At 40.7% G+C, this 17,650-nt stretch overlaps 1 protein-coding gene across 1 annotated transcript in view; it reads right to left on the bottom strand.

Moving 5' to 3' along the window:
- The window catches only part of LOC118084139 (protocadherin-11 X-linked), a 177,540-nt gene that overhangs the window by 17,152 nt on the left and 142,738 nt on the right, over positions 1 to 17,650 (bottom strand). The window contains exon 3 of the mRNA XM_060270233.2: positions 4,832 to 4,879. Within this exon, the coding sequence (XP_060126216.1) occupies positions 4,832 to 4,879 (48 nt within the window). The remainder of the gene's footprint in view (positions 1 to 4,831; positions 4,880 to 17,650) is intronic.

The raw sequence follows: 17,650 nt of genomic DNA, 5'->3' as shown, positions 1-17,650 counted from the left end.
AGTCCACCACGTCAGATGCATGAAATACCATCCGGAGTAGCAGAAGGGCTGGTTTTGTGCGTGTGCGTGTGTGTGCGTGCGTGCATGTGTGAATACTGGAATCTGCCTTTAAACTGTGCCAGACCATAGGTCAAACTAACTCAGTATACTAACTGGCAACAGTTTTTGTCCTCCAGTCCTGCTCAGAGACATTGGGGATGGAGGCTGGGTCTGTCTGGATGGAAAGCAGATGTTCTACCAAAGAGCCACAGCCCTACGTGATTCACAGGGGAGCTTTCAGAATGAAAAGTACAAAGAATTATGATAGCCTTATTAACGCTTAACCAAGCTTCTTTTCTTTTCTTTTTTCTTTTCTTTTCTTATGCAAGAAACTAACAAGACTACCCCTCTGGAAATGTAAACCTAAGCATGTGTAACTGCATTTGATCAGATCAATCAATGCTTTCTATCCCTTTGTCATCTACCCTGCAACCGAAATTAAGTCTTTAGGGCAGGGACTTAACTTTTACTTGAGTGTCAAGTGCTATATAGGCAATATTGATGCTACACTAGTCTTAGACAAACGCTTAAACAAGCTCTGATTTTCTGTGTACTTTTACTGGGTATTTCCTGCATTGAATTTAAAGCGGTATCTTTTTTAGGTTCTTTACCCTGAAGTAATCACAGTCATTTCAAAAGAAACAGTAAATGGCTTGAGGGCAGCAGCCAACTTCTCTCTCTCTCTCTCTCTCTCTCTCTCTTTGCAAAATAGCTGAAATTATATATGCTGCGTTTCTTTTCCTCCTTTTATTTTGCAACGATTGGCAGAAAAAAGCAACAGAAATGGTGAGAAGAGCATCCCTTCACTTCTTTATTTGCACACAAGTTGACAGATGTGCATTGATTATTCTGTCATTAGCTCCTGAAACAACAACACACAGATTTTTAATTCATGCAAATACATACTCTGTTTATCTTTTCTTCAGCAACCACATATGATTGGGGGGGGGGAGAGAAATCATCCCCCTCCCCCAATTACAATGCATAGCATCTGATTTAAGAGAAAGGATAGTTTCAGTTCACTCTCTGTAGAAATATGCATCAGGAAGTAAGCATCGGTGGGCAGGGCAGAGGAACACTAAAAAGCAAATATACACACTAATAACTTTTCTTCATAATTTAGCAAACAAACAAGAAGCGGGAAATGAGATATTAAGCAGAAGGCATGAAAAGATGCAACAGGTTTGGTTCATGATGACTTACCTGATACCGGTGAATAATCACACAAGTTCAAATGATGTGAGAAAGCGTGTTCTCATCATGGAGAGCACGTGTTGCAGTGGGGGCAACCAAGACATCCCTCAGTTGCCGGGTGGGTTAGTATAGATGGCCACGAATCTGATTGGGTACCCCTCAGTCGTTGGGGAGAATTTGGTATTTTATGAGTGACTGTTGAGGAGCTATTTGTTCCCTGTGCTTTGAGCTTCCTCTTTTCGCTGTGCGCATTGGATCACCCGCCCACCCTATATTTAGGGTTGTTCGCATTGACCTTGCTATGCCTGTCTAGGGGTCGTCTGCTTTGGGGGCAGGGGCCTGGTAGGAATTTTACCATTTGGCTGATTGGCTGGTGCCATTTGGTTTTTGCCTACTGCATAGCAAATCATCACAACTTGTAAGGTTGCAGTCAGGCATTGGTTAATTTGGTTGGTGGATGGGGTATGTTTGACTGTGCCCACCCCTCCAATGCTGCTGCTGCAAGGGTATTCTGTTAGGAATCCAGAGGCTCACCATGCTCTTGTACAAACCCCTGTCAAGGGGCTAGGGCCACACAAGAGCCCCTGGGAGCCTTTGGGGAGAGGTGAGAGCCTGGCGCCCAGCTCTACGCTCTCCCCAAAAATGTTTTCCCTTACTGACTTTCGCAGGTAGTCATGAACCAATGTCTATGCAACCACTCACATGCTGTAATCCAGGGGTCCCCAGACTACGGCCCCCGGGCCGGATGCAGCCCAATTGGCCTCCCAATCCAACCCGCGACGACCCCTGCCGCCCGCTGCTGCCGCCCGCTCTTGCGGCGCGCTGCGTGGCGGCGCGCTTCCAGATGTGGAAAAAAACGCCGAAAATCATTTCCGGTGCACTTCTGGGTCGGGAGAGGTGCACTTTCGGGTCGGGGGAGGCCCATACGCATGCGCACAAACAATTTTCGGCGATTTTTCTGGCCTGGAAGCGTGCCACCGCGCCAGTAAATGGGTGTGTACATGCGCACTGGCGCGCACTCCCCCACCCTCCGGCCCGCCGCACGATCGGCGCGGCGGGCACTGGCCCGAAGGCGGGTAAGTCTGGGGACCCCTACTGTAATCAATAAAGTTGTGGCCAAAATTTATGCCAAAAAACCTTAAACAAAAATTCTGTGAGAATTGTGTCTTTATTTGAGGGTGGCTGTGGGGGTCCTCGACACACAAGTTCAAATGTTCCTCTGGGAAACAGTGACAGGTCAGAGGCACAGCGTGCAGAAGGTCTCAGGTTCAATCTTCAACTATAGGAAGGCTTGGACACCCATAATTTATACTATGTTCACCAAATTGTAATTGTCTCCCCTCCCCCCAAAAAAGATATGATATGTATTTTGATAACAGGTTAAATGTTTATTGTGAGTTGCTTTGGATACTGTTTGCTGTGGACAAGCAGCATATAAATAAATAAATTGGACACTTTAAAACAGAGTGGTAGAAGACAGAGGCTGCGTTCAAATGTGACGTTTATTACATTAGTTTTACCAGTTATAATACAAGAGCTTCTGTCTTGATTTCTTTTTGCTCTGCAGTGCCTATTGTGTTATGGAACCATGACTTTTCAATCGATGAACTGCTATGTCGCACTAAATTTTGTGGGGGGGGGAGGACTGGGTACCAGGTTTCCCACCAAAATTTTGATACATGGGTGGTTAGGGAAACAACAGGAAAACTACAAGATAAACATCTTTAGGGTTGCGTATCTGCATACCTGTTGACTTTTTTTGAAATAGCAAACCCAAATTACTCTCCCCAAAATAGTGTTTTTCAAGCTTTTGGAGCTGCTTTTCCAATCGCGTTGCCATACATCTGGGTTTTCCCTGACATTTTGCCAATTTCCCCCTCCCCCCCCAATACACACACACACAAACACCACTTTTACACCAGAAAATCAGGACATGTCAAGAATTTTTCTGGCATATACCAAGCTGAAACTTCATGAAAATTTCCAACTTAATGGGGTTAAAACGTGTGTGTTTTTCCCTGAAAATATTTAACAGGAATTGAGAGTTAAACTGCTGTTAGATTCCACTGGATTTTTTATTTTTTTTGCACCATGTGAGAGATCACCTGAAACACCCAAATCAACTAAGGAAATACTGGAAAGACAGAATGATGAGCCGTCAGAATGCAGACAGAGTGAAGCCCAACTGGAACACCTAAGGAATGGAGTTTAGGTGTGGCCCTAGAGAAAACTCTTGGCTGTATCCAAGGCAATTCTGCTTCAGCCATGCCACAACATGCATGCTAGAGAGGGTGGAGAAATATGTTTGGTCCACTTTTTGGAGAAGACCAACCAGATGCTCCCAAACATATATGTGGATTGAAATGCAACTCCCAGTCACATTGCACATATGGATGAGTGACGATGCATCGACGTCAGTTTGTGATTTAAAGAAAAAAACCCTCAGGGAAATTCATCAGGATTCTAGTGCTAATGTCTCCTATTGCAGATACATTTTTTTTGCATGCGTTGTTGCCTACTATACACATTTTTTTGCCAAGCAATTTCCCTTGATTTAATGCATTTTTATCTGGTTTTCATTATACAGGTATATGGTATGAACAGTGTAGCCCTTCATATGCATTTCTGAACATATTACAGAGCAAAAGAGCTGCAGTGCAAAGTGTGGATATGTGCAAATTTTGAAAGAAGGTCGTGTTTCAGTTCACATATTGTTTTTGAAAATTATTGCTTGCCCTTAAATGCAGGCAGAACTGAATTTCCCCCAAATCCCTAATTACACACTTATCCAGAGTTTGTGATGCACTGCCAAATAAACTCTCCTTTTTACAAGCATTTCAAGTCTTTTCAATATTAAATGAGCATTTGTATGTGCAGTTGTTGTTGTTGTTGTTTTGCATGGCAATACTGCACACACAAAAATGTGCATTTTTTAAGGAAATGCATTGAAATGCATGTATAAAACAGTGGATTTTGGATTAACAGGTGTTCATAAAATGCATACAACTTAAACATGGGTCTTTCATGCATTCTTTTACAATATCTGCATAAAATGGGGTTGAAAAGACCTATAATTGAGTGCCAGCAAGGCTGAAACTGGAAACAGTTTTCTCACTCCCTAATTGCTGTTACATCAAGTGATGGACCATCACAGATGACACATCCTAGTCACAGCTTCCTTATCATCAATAATATTCACATTAACCTTGACACACATCACTTTTCAGTGGAGACAAGCTGCAAGCCATGCAATAGTTAAGTAATATCTAGTGAGATACATGCATTTGATAATGAGCTGCTGGATGTACAGCTGAACCCAAAACAATACTGGTCGATGCTTAACTAGCATTGAAACAGGATGTTACACATTCACATACTGCTATCTTGGAGATATCAGTACCATTTGGATTTAAAACAAACGTTTTGGCTTGTTTTAAAATCAAGTTTTCCACATTCACCAATTCAAATTGAAAATATTGAAAAAGGGTTAGCAACTCCATTATACTTACACAGAGACAATGTGGTGCATTAACAACAAAGGGGTTTTAAGAAAAAGAAAGAAAGAAAGAAATCCCCTGTGGCTTTTATACATATTTACCTGTTCATTTGTAATGGATCCAAAGGTCCTTTTCGGAGCTGTTTTAGGCTGTCATGTAAACACAAAAAATGAGAAATTTTCTTTAAATGTTTTTCAGTGCATTAGATATAGATAGTTAGATGATAGATAGATAGACAGACAGACAAAGAGATTCACAGTCAAACACTTAACCTTGACAATCAAAATCACTCTTCCATCACTCCTATATAGCTTTGCTGAGGCAGAAGCCTGGGCTTGCAATACCTTCCTGTAGGATATAGCACTTCAATTTAATGAGCATTTGCACCTGTGGTGGTAGAGCAATACTCAATACCCTGAAAAAGAAGAAAGAAACTCAAGCAGAAATACATGCAGGGTTGAATTCAGATGCCCATTCTCGTGCACAATGGAATCACTGTTTTGGGGTCGGGACAATGAGTCTGCACATTTCATCTTAGTTATCACACACATAAATCCCTGACTGCTGGAGTTGGGCTTAAATTTCTCAGACTTTCTGATAAATTTGTCTTCTGTTTTTTCTGTGAATGACTTCAATAATTTACTCCCTCTCACCCCCCCCCCCAAAAAATGATGGGCATTCAACTGACTATTCGTCAAATACTCTTTACAATTGGTTGCTGTTGCTCCCATCCCCACAACAGTGTTCCAGAACTACACTAAAACCAGGGCACTGTGGAAAGACCCAAAATGGTCACCTGGCTGCCACCAACACAGATACTGAACTGTATGTTGTTACCACCATTGCTAATTGTAACAGCAGTATTGGAGGGGGGGGGGAGTTTTTAAGAAACAAAAGAAGCCATTCTATTCCAGCTGCTAATGGTGATCACTCTGTCCCAAGAAACTGCCAGATTCTTTTACTCCCCAAGTGAGTATCAGGTGAAATGCTTTCCTAGATTTTGCCACCAATGGAGAGAATGTAAACTTTTCTCTCTTTTTTGCGGGGGGGGGGGGATTTGGATCCAGACCTTATTTGTGGGTTTTTTCATGCATTCATTCAGTAATAATACCCAATGAAAATAATACCTCCAATGAAAAACCAAACTCTACCTGCCAATAAAGTATAAACATGTCAAAACACAGTACAAGTTCAGTGCTAGTTCTGTATTATTTTATTGCTGTAGTTTGGAATTGTGTGTGTTTTCTTTTACATGGTATGACTGTAAATTGCTTTGAGACATATGTGGAGGATGATTCATAAATTCATAAATAATAACAAACAAACAAACAAACAAACAAACAAACAGTAAACCAGTATAGAAAGTGGAGTACATAATACAAACACCCACAAGATGCAACAATAATTAAAAGATGCAAAAATAAAACAATTTGGGAAGGTTTGGAAGGAAAGAAAGGTTTTCAGCTAATCTTGAAAACATAGCAATGTTGGGGCTTGTTTCATTTCAAAGGGAAGAGGATTTGATAGAACTGATGCCACAACTCTAAACTCACATTGTGAAGTCACAGTAAGCTTTACCCCAAGAGTGAGTGGCACAATTAACATCAACCTTACAACTTGCCTCCCCTGCCCCATTCAGAGATAATCAATGTGTTCTGAGTATAATAACATACATACTACTCATTTTAAAGTAGGATGGAGCTGGCCATACATAAACATGGTGGGAGGACATGTCCAGTGTTGACTCATGAGAAGTTCAATTGAAGTGGTTGGTTACATCAAGGACCGGTTGGGGATTTAAGCTGCCAACTGTTACATCAATAGACTGTGATGGGTCTATCAGGATGTGACTGCCCAGTGGAATAACTGAAACAAGCCCGGTTTTCAATATATACAATTGCTAATTCAGTATTTAGCATGAAAAAAGCACATGAAATATCAACAGCAATGTGCCATGTTTAGAAATGTTCCTTAAAGAGAATAACTGATAGGAAATGCCATTATCTGTATCCTGCAACACATCCCATGAGTATAGAATTCTCAGTTTCATGGAATTAAGCATTAATACCTTAAGATGATATACCTTGGGACACAACATAAAATATAGAGGTATTTTTGGTATGATGCCTACTTTTGTCAATTTTTCAACCAACCAGTAGACTGCACCAAACACATTTAACATTTTTGAACACATGATAATTAAAACCCAATGCAGGTGGAGTTTGTTGGCCCTTGGCCAAGTGATTTCAATCAGTTTAAGCACCTTATACTCTCTCTAGATGGAGACCAGTTTATTTACCTAATGACTCCATTAAGACTGCAAACTATTGCCCCCATTAATCTTTGTCAAATTGTCCTTCCTAGTAAGCACACACAGGATCAGGTTTGATGAAGACACATGCATCAAGCAAACACCCCATCTGTGAGTACATGAGCTGTAGCACATGCACACGTGAATTCTGCACTGCAAGTGAATATTAAGAGTATGCATATTTAGTGATATATGACTGTATCTTGGAGGTTTCATGGCAACTGGTCGTGCTCATATTGCCTTATGTAATTGTGTAAGGCAGGTAGCGGCTATTTATTAATTACCCACTAACAGAAATTGAAAACACAACATTAAAAACTTTTCTTAAAAAAATTACAATTACAAAAAAATATACATTTGAAAATATACATTTCACAGATAAAGATATAAGAACATTCACAAAGAATTGCATAATGAAGTTGCCAGGTGCAGTTCTATGAGAGGAAGCTCCTAATGGTTGTCACAGAGCAGGTGCTCTCTCACAGGCCATCCCCACCGTGAGTTTCTGAGGCTGGTGGAAGTATGAAGACGGTCCCCCCTACAATCATAACACTGTTCTGTGGAGAAGGAGGCAGGTGATTCCACTGAGCTATGTCCCCTCCATACAGCTCTAAATATAACTGGGAGGGGGCACCATACTGGAACAAAGGAAGCTGATTCAGTCCATTGCGACTGACAGTTGTCCGGAGATGTCAGGGATGAGCTATGGACCTTCTCTGTAGCATAAATATGATCTTTGGAGATCAGCACAAGCCACCAGAATACATGGGAGACCATATTTGAATGAACATAGAAACGTGTCTTATAGTGAGTCAGGTCAATGATCCTCCTAGCTCAGTATTGTCTATGCTGTTTGGCAAAGCTTTCATGAATTCAGACAGGGAGTCTCTCCCAACCCTATCTGCAGATAATGGGTATTGAACTTGGGACCTACTGCAGTGCTCTACCACTGCAAAGTGTTGTAGGTGTGCAACATCTTGGGCTGCCCCTGTAAGTAAGGATTTCCTGGATGCCTCAGGTCACCACATAACATACAGACTGAAGAGTCCCTCTGCTCACAAGGACAGCTTTTCAGGCTGCAGTGAGGAATGGGAGGTTGGAAAAGTCCTACCCCATGAGCAGCTATCCACTCAAAGTACTCAAAGAACCCTATATCGTTGTTATTTCTGATAAATAATCCAAGCAATTCTTGTCCCCATGTGCTACGGTATGTATTTCAGTGGAAAACATATAAGGGCAAAATCTGAGATCAAACAGCAACTCCCAGAATAATTCATAGAATACTTGAACCTGCAACCATTATTCCCCACCCCCGATTTTGTTAACAGAAATACACCCTTTACTGCCTCCCAACTCAAATTAAAGGGATGAATGCAAATTGTGTGATTTTTATAGTGCTAGCAAACTACTGCCTGGAACAGATAAATGAGAATACATTCAGAACTACAGTAGCGTGAATGTTGCAGCAGTAATAAAGGATGCAGGTCCTCCATCTGCTGTCATATACCCAGTGTGTAATTCAGATTTTCATGCATTCTGAAAGATGAGGCCACATTACACCGCTTTCCCACTTAAAGCAGCACAGAATGATGCTCTTTGCACTGTATCAAGGCAGGCATCTTAATAAATGTACAGCGCAGGAGTTTTAATATTAATATTTAGCGTGCACATTTCAAATATTCAAAATGCTGCATGCGCTGGATATATAACTGCTGCTTGATTTATGTTAACGTTTTTTAGTAGGGCTTTTGTTTTCCTGTACAAATTTAAGCCCATTATATCGCTATGACATCCTCTCAGAAACTCTCACAGCTAGGGTTGGACAAACAGCATATTTGCAGTCTATGACACTTTTGCTTTTGTTCACATGTAAAAAATGAATAAGGAACTGGATAAAGGAAAGGTTACTTTTGGGGCTTCTTTGGTTTAGAGGGAGGACACGACAGAGCTTTATATATAAGTATGCATAACATGGAGAAAGTGTATTGGGAGAAGACTTTCTCCATCTTTCATAATACAAGAACTAGGGGTGAAACAGTGGAAGTGAAGTCTTGGGAGATTCAGGTCAGAGAAAAGGAAGCAGTTCATGCAGTATACAGCCAAGCTGTGGATTTCATTCCCTCAATAGGCAGTGATGGCCAACAGCTTAGACTGCTTCAAAAGACAATTAGGAAATAAATAATGGTGGGTAAAGTTATCAGTGGCTACTATCCACAATGGCTACGTCCGCCCCTCCCCTGTCAGAGGCAGCATGCCCATGTATACCAATTGTTGGGAATCACAGGTGGAGAGAAAGCTGCTGCACTCAGAACCTGCTTGTGGGCTTCCTATAGGCATCTGGTTGGCTACTGAGAGAAGAGGATGCTGGCCTAGATGGGCCATTGGCTCTTTTACGTTGCTAAATGTCCCAGGCATCTCTGCTTAAAGAAACGTAGGAGGAGGATATAAAATACTTCTGCCCAGGACCATGGGTTGCCAATGAAGTGAGAGTAGGCAAAACTGGATTATGTCAACCAATGCTTTGACCTAGTATATTGGTGTGAACAGATTAGTCCAATTAGATGGCCTATAAAGCTGGCAAAATCAGGAGCCATGTCTTTGTAACTCCTACCCTTACTATATTTTGGAAGGCGATTTCTCATTTCTTGGTCAATTAAAAAGAAACAAAAAAAACACCTCCACAGAGGATTTAAAATAGAATGCAGATAGATGAATTAAGGAAGCAAATTCTTATCTCCATCGCACATGATTAGATCTGCTGAGAGACATTTACACAAACCACAGAGAACAGGAGACTGATTCTGTATGTGAAGGACAGATTAGGATATCGGTTATGACTGTGCTTTGCTCTAAATACGCCAGTTTCTCTACAGCCTGAAGGAAGATTCCAGAAACGTTAACTGTCCCAGAAAAGAAAAACCAGACCCTTTCCCCTCAGTTTGTACAATGCTGTTATGATGGAAATGGAGGGGTGTGTGTGTGACAGAATATTTACTCTGACATTTTATACAAATCCCACAGCCATGGGGTTGAAGCACTATTGACACATTTCAGTACACGTCAGATTGTTGCTTCCATGCAAGTGAGGCCACATGGTCTGGGAGTAATAATAAAGCCAACACAAATAAGCACATGGGAGAAAAAAATAAATAAATCTGGAGGTTCAGCACTAGGGATGTCAGAGAATTCTGTCAGAAACAGAAACAAGAGCAGAAAGTGCCACAAACTGCATTCTCATCTGAAGTCCAGAATGGAAATCACACAAGCAAATGCAAGTGGTAATGGTTACAGGTAGGTAGCCGTGTTGGTCTGAGTCGAAGCAAAATAAAAAAATTCCTTCAGTAGCACCTTAAAGACCAACTAAGTTTATATTTTGGTATGAGCTTTCGTGTGCATCTGAAGAAGTGTGCATGCACACGAAAGCTCATACCAAAATATAAACTTAGTTGGTCTTTAAGGTGCTACTGAAGGAATTTTTTTTTTATTTTGCAAGTGGTAATGGTTATGATGGTTTCTTTAGTCTGCAACTCTTATGCAGATAACCAACACTGGGGTTTTTTGCATTGTTTTTGCTATTTCCCTTCCACTGAAACTAATTGTGCAATTAATTACATTAATTTCAGCCTTTGGGATAACAAGATGAATAATATAGGTCTTAGTGGAAGCTGAACTATAGCCGATCAGAAAGAAGTGTGGATTGTGATGAACACCAGGACAAGACAGAAATTGCTGCTCCCTTACACCCCTATTCAGAAAATAGTAACCATCCTGTAATTTATCCTCTGGCATGTTTTAATCCCTGTAGTGGCGAATGAGATTTTGGGAAGGTATTGTTTTCCATTCTGCCCAGCATGTTATGCAAGCAGAGCTGTCTCTGTTCCATTGCAGTTCATCTTCTTCCAAAAGCTAGTAATTCATTATTCATCTTACTGTACAATATTGTGAAAATTTGTAATTCATGTGACTTATTCACATAATTATTTATGTTAATTATATTGCCATTGCAATATTCTACCCTATTCATTTCAGTGCAAGGAAGCACAATGCAAAAGAGGGAGGGGATACTACCAATTATATATAATTTACAGACTGAAATCAAATGTGGATCATAATTGCAGAACTGATTTCTGCTCTGGACATAGGATAAATAAGCAACACATAAGCAATTTTCATTACTGTACTACTCCAAGATCCCCAATACTGTATGGGGGAGTTTGAGCAGTCAGTAAAAGTTTTGTAGTTCTGGATTTTTACTGAATATGGAACCTTTGGGTTATTCCCATAGGAACCACACTACCTCAAATATTATTTCTCCCATACGTACATTTGTCCCATACATACATTCCCAAAATTTTACAGCTGAATATAGACACAATCTTGAGGGAATCAGAAGGAAAATGCATCTTGACTCTAGTGCGTACAGTATATGTACCCGTATATTCCGGCGTATAAGATGACTGGGCGTATGAGACGACCCCCAACTTTTCCAGTTAAAATATAGAGTTTGGGATATACTCCCCATATAAGAAATATGACCCGGCGTATAAGACGACCCCCGACTTTTGAGAAGATTTTCCTGCATTAAAAAGTAGTCTTATACGCAGGAATATACAGCAAATATCTTAACATCCCTAGGGGAAAGGAGGAGGAAGAGGAAGAGGAGGAGCAATCGATTTCAATGTTCATTTTTATATGGTCTAACAGAATCCAAACAAAGTATCAGAAGCCAGATCTTATTGTTGTGTAAGTAACACTTCTTTCAAGGAAAAATGATGACAAGTTTGTCTTAATTTAGGTGAAATGAATAAACAACAGTGCTTTAAAGAAAGAAAGAAAAAAGAATGGAACTCAAATGATCACTATACATAATGAAGCATCAAAAAGAACAGACTCATCCCAGTATGGCATTATTTCATGTACACAGATTAATTTCAATCCCCACCCCCACCCCGTTGCACTCTGTGAAAGAGAAAGAAGTACATCACAGAATGCTGGAACATTCCAGTTTGTGAATAATCTACTACTACTATTACTATTACTACTACTACTACTACTAAACGTTTGGGGGGGGATATAACCCCCCTCTCTTTCATTTGTGCAAAGTAATTGCCTCACTTCCCTGCTTTGTGCTTATATGTGTGTTTGGAGTTGTAGAACTATTTGCAAAACAAAACCATGGACATCATAGCAAGCATTTGTATTTTGCAAATCAAAAAAAGATAGAGGTTTATGCTGAAAGTCCTTGTCCTTGGAGAATCATTTCAGCATTGGCAAATACATATATTTAATTGGTTTAGAAGGGAATCATCAGATGCGCCTAGCTAAACTCTTGACATGTTCCTCAAAAAAATGCCACTCCGCTGCCTGTTGAAAGATAATAACAACACTTCAAAAGTTATAAATCTGATAAAATTGCCCAGACAAAACCAGAGTTACCAGGAAGTACTAAAAATAGTATAGGTGAGATTGGATTTTAAAACTGATTGAATAAAGGCTGTTTACCAAGCTGATTGCAGAACACTGGGAACACAAGAGAAACCTCATTTATACAATCATAGAATTGTAGAGTTGGAAGGGAACCCAAAGGTCTTCTAGTCCAACCCCTTACAATGCAGGAATCTCAACATGCAGTCTTCTATCCAAGTTGAAACCATACTGGACTCTGCTTAGCTTTGCCTTCCTGCATCCCTTCTAGCATCTGATTCATAAAAAGGTCAGCTGGTTGTCCTTTCTATGTCTCAAAAATTCTAACTATTGCCCTTAAAAATTAATCCTCCTTAAAGAAGCCTAAAATCTGGAATATCAAAAGGGGAATTAATCCCAGAAGTGTTGTTTGTCTTGAAGGTTTATATTCAGTGGTATTGAACACCCCACCCCACCAAATATGAAAACATGATATAGCTGACAGAGTGTCAGCCTTTGACCAAGAAGGCCATTAGGTCCAGTCATGACCGACTCTGGGGTTGTGGCGACTCATCTCGCGTTATTGGCTGAGGGAGCCGGCATACAGCTTCCAGGTCATGTGGCCAGCATGACAAAGCCGCCTCTGGCGAACCAGAGCAGCACACGGAAATGCTGTTTACCTTCCCACCAGAGTGGTACCTATTTATCTACTTGCACTTTGACGTGCTTTCGAACTGCTAGGTTGGCAGGAGCTGGGACCGAGCAACGGGAGCTCACCCCTTTGCAAGGATTCGAACCACCGACCTTCTGATCGGCAAACCCTAGGCTCTGTAGTTTAAGCCACAGTGCCACCCGCGTCCCCTTGGCCAGGAAGAGTTGGGTTCAAATCCTCTTTCAGCAACTAACCCCTGGTGACCCTGGAATAGTCATTATTACTTGAAGACATGAACAACTAAAATTCAAAGTATATGTGATTACAACTCCTGATGTTTTAGTTTTAATTTTAAGACTCATTGGGAGGGAAAGGAGAATTGTGTTGAGCTAGTGGCTCTGGTGAGAGTTAACTCTCTTTTTTTCCCTGCAGTATTTTCTCTGTTCTAGATAGCAGCTGGGAGGGAGCAATTAGTCCAACAGGGGCCATGTTCAGAAACAAGAGTGGCAATAAAAATTGTCTTGTACTTGTACTTCCCAATTGTCATTTATTTGGGGGAAACAAACCACAAACATTGGTTTGGTTGCATCACTCAGAGTTTCATGGTTTGTTCCCCTGTACCATTTGTTTAACTGTGGTTTGTGGACCTGTGTTACATCCAAACACAAACCACTGTAAAATAGCATTTCTAAAATTAAAAAGTTCTGATCATGCATCTCCCACAACTCATCTATTCTGTCTCCAAATTATTAAAAAAATAAAAATGTGATTTTGGGTTCTGTTCATCCCAACTTGCAAACAAAAGGTCCTGATCTAGTAATGGTCATGGACAACTAGCCATGAGTAACAACAACTAATGGAACCAACTCAGATGTGTTTCCTCCCCACAAATATCCAAAGACACAGACAAGTCCAATTGAACACTCTGTAAGAGCATCTAGGTGGGGGCGTGCATCCAGATGTTAATTTGTATTGGCAAGTTCTTTAGAAGACTGCTTGGGCATGTGGCTAGCTCTTGCTGTATTGGGCAAAAAAGCACCCAGATGTGTGCTCTCAAATTTTGGGATACATGGAAAGAATGTCACCATATCAAGTCCAACGTATGTGATCAAGAAAGAAAAATTACCACCACCACCCCTTTAACAGAAGCACCTGGGTGATTTATTGTGACAATACATACTTTCTCTTTCATCAGCTTATAACCTTCACTGTGGTGTCATGTTGATTTAAGTTGCAATCCTGGGACAGGAGTTGTGTCTTCATTGGTAAACAGTGGCTTTCCCATGTTTAGAAATAATGAACTAAGAGTCACTATGAGTATTTTCCTCTCCTTCTGCTTCCTTGCAAACTCAAAAGCAGACATGCAAAGAACACCAAAGGGAACTCCCAGAGGTCAGAACATATCCACATCTAAGTCCTTGACTCCAATAAAGGGAATCTCTCACATTGGGATTTGTTAGGAAATAAGCCAAGAAAAATCCCACCCATCTACATATAAAACAATGGCTCAGATTTATTTTTGAGCAAGTCTGAATTCTCTATTGAAATCAATCAACATGTTGGTGTCTTCATCAGTTACTACAGAGGGTTTTAAGGAGGATGTATTTCTCCTAAAAGTAGGGACAAACGGTGGTCCTACTTTTGGAAACCCAGTTTTCCCGAGTTACTTTTAATGTTTGACTGCTGTGTGACACCCCCCCCCCAAAAAAAAAACTACCATTGTGGAAGTCTCTGAGTGGGAAAGGATAAAGCCATGAAGTCTTTTCTGGGTCAGTTTTGAATCCAATCTAGAGAAGAATTCTTGGGAGTTTCTCAAACATTTCCAGGCTCATGTCTAGTGAATGTCACCAGCATTTCTAGAAGTGACTCTAAATTAATCAAGTTTTTTCAAAACACAGCAGCCTTTCAGCATGTGCATCATGAGGAAAGGATCTGTGCAATGATTTTGAAATCACATGCCTTTTCACTTTTCTTCAATTTATCAAGTATTTGTGGCTAAGAAAGCATATCTATTTATTTATTTATTTATTCCTTGAATAACAGCTTACTGAAATGGAAGAACTACCATGCAGCAAATGGGGTCAATTGGCAACAGGCTGTCCTACAATCTCTGCTGGCCACGTACAACTGCAGGCAAATATACCTCTAGTTCAGTGGAGGCACCAGAATAAATTACAGATTTCCTTCCCCAAACCTGTTAGCTATTGATGTCGAATTCATATGATCTCAGAGGGGGAGGCATTTTTCTTCACAAAACTGGGTTGATGGCTTACCTTGTCAGCTCGGTTCCAATCATTATGCAGGAACTACATGTTAATAAGTTTGCCATGTGCCCAGATCAGCAGCAAAGCCCCTCAGCCATTGCATTCATAAGTGCTGTAGCTGCTGACAGGTGTACAGGAAAACTGGCTTGGCTCACATAGTGAGTGTACTTACACTGGGGTGATTAAAAAGGAAAATTGGTTCAAAATAGGGACTGTGGGAGAAATTCAGCACTTGTTGTTATTGCAGCAGCTCTATATGAGTAGCTTCCTTGTACTGAGTCAGAACATCTTGGTATAAACTCAGTATTGGCAGCAGAACTCAAGGGGTTCAGAGTGCCATCTTTCCTAGCCTACCTAGAAATGTCAAATATTGAACCAAAGTGGCTGCTTTACCACTTTGTGGCTTTAATGTGGTTGCTGTGTGGCAATAAGAATGCTTTGTCCCTCACTCATTTCATCATCAATCAACACATCTCCATCTCCTGGATCTGGAGAGCCACGAAAAGCGTTAGAAATGTGTAAAGAAAGAAAGAAAGAAATCTTCATCTTATATCTCTAATCCACACCAGCACTTAGAAGAGGCTTCTCCCCTCCACCTTATCAAATGTTAGGAAGAGAAGCCAAGGAAATAATTTTGCTGTTCTGCTGATCAAGTAAAAAAAAAAAAGTTATCTGCTTAACAAGATGCATGGCTTCTGTAATTTAAAGGGAAATACATGCACAACCAATCAGATTCACCAAATGATATTAATTAAGGCAGATAAAAGCCTCAAACAAGCTTCCCTATCCCCGAGAAGCTCAGCAATTAACTGGGCTACTTTCCCTAATGGGGTTACACATGCATCAACACTGAAGCGAAGCATCCTATACCTGCAGGCATTAATTCTGTGAAGTCGTGAATGAGCTGGGCATGGTTAAAACCAGATAGGATTTCCAAAGATTCCACTGCATGCTCAAATTGATTGATTGATTGATTGATTTTATATAGCATCCCACAGCCAGAGGTCTCAGGGCAGTTCACAAATTAAAACAAAATGCCCCCCCCCAAAAAAACCCAATATTTTAAAAGGGCATAGGATGTCAATAAAATCAACCAAAAGTCTGGTTAAAAGGGAACATTTTTGCCTGGTGCCTAAAGGTGTAAGAGAGAGCATTCCACAGACAGGAAGCCACTGCAGAAAAGGCCCATTCTTAGTTGCCACCATCTGGACCTCTCGAGGAAGAGGCCAATGAAGAAGGGCCTCAGATCTGTTGTCCTCCCATCACCTGATCTATTTAACAAGTATTGCAGAATTGCTATAGGATGAGAAAAGCATGGGCCTCCAGGCTTGCAACTCCCATCAGATCCAGCCAGCACTGCCAGTGGTCAGGGATTATGGGAGCTGTGTTCCACAGCATCTGGGGGAGTAAAAGACTCCCCATCCCCGCTACAGAACAAGCAACGAAGAAACAAAAACCTTTAATTCATTACAGAGTAAAAGAGAAATCTACCAGCTGGATTTGGTAGATTTGGTGCAATTTGTGGGTGTTGATGTCAATATTTGGAAATAATTCTGCTAAGAGGTTTCTCATGTGAACAGCAAAGGAAACACACAACCTGCATAAAATTAGTACTGGTGTTAAATGTGTGATATTGTGTTTTATAGTGTGTTATAGTTTTTTTATAGTGTTTTAATAGTTTTTATACATGCAAAGCACCCTGAGGTTAGTTATGAGAAAGGACTGCCTGGAAATTCAATGAATAAATAAAGTTAAGTATCTTTGAATCTAGCAGAGGAGCAACCAAAATGGCACTTTCCACATATTCTTAGACTACAGCACCCATTTCCTTTGACCAGCATGGCATTGTGATGAAGTTGTAGTCCCAAGAACATACATTGCCTACCCCTGGTCTAATATATTGAAAACAGGAAGTGAAGTGATAGGATAGGCTTCCTCAACCTTGGCCCTCCATATGTTTTGGGACTACAACTCCCATGATCCCTAGCTAGCAGGACCAGTGGTCAGGGATGATGGGAACTGTAGTCTCAAAATATCTGGAGGGCTGAGGTTGAGGAAGCCTGTGATAGAATAATAGAGGATTTTGAATCAAAATTTGGTCAGCAAAACTAGACCAATATTTTTTAGATGTGTGGGAAATCATAAAGACCTGCAGCCCCTGCAACACTAACAAATGGATTGTGGCATTAGCTATCATAGGCAAAGCATGGTTGTGACAAAGCAGACTACAGTACAGAAGAAAGCTCATGCCACTATACATTAATTTACCGATCTACTTTCCAGCCCCTCC

This window comes from Zootoca vivipara, chromosome Z2 (genome assembly GCF_965207765.1).
Source record: "Zootoca vivipara chromosome Z2, rZooViv2.hap1.1, whole genome shotgun sequence".
In the NCBI taxonomy this organism is placed as follows: Eukaryota; Metazoa; Chordata; class Lepidosauria; order Squamata; family Lacertidae; genus Zootoca; species Zootoca vivipara.
This window is presented reverse-complemented; position numbering and strand designations above follow the sequence as displayed.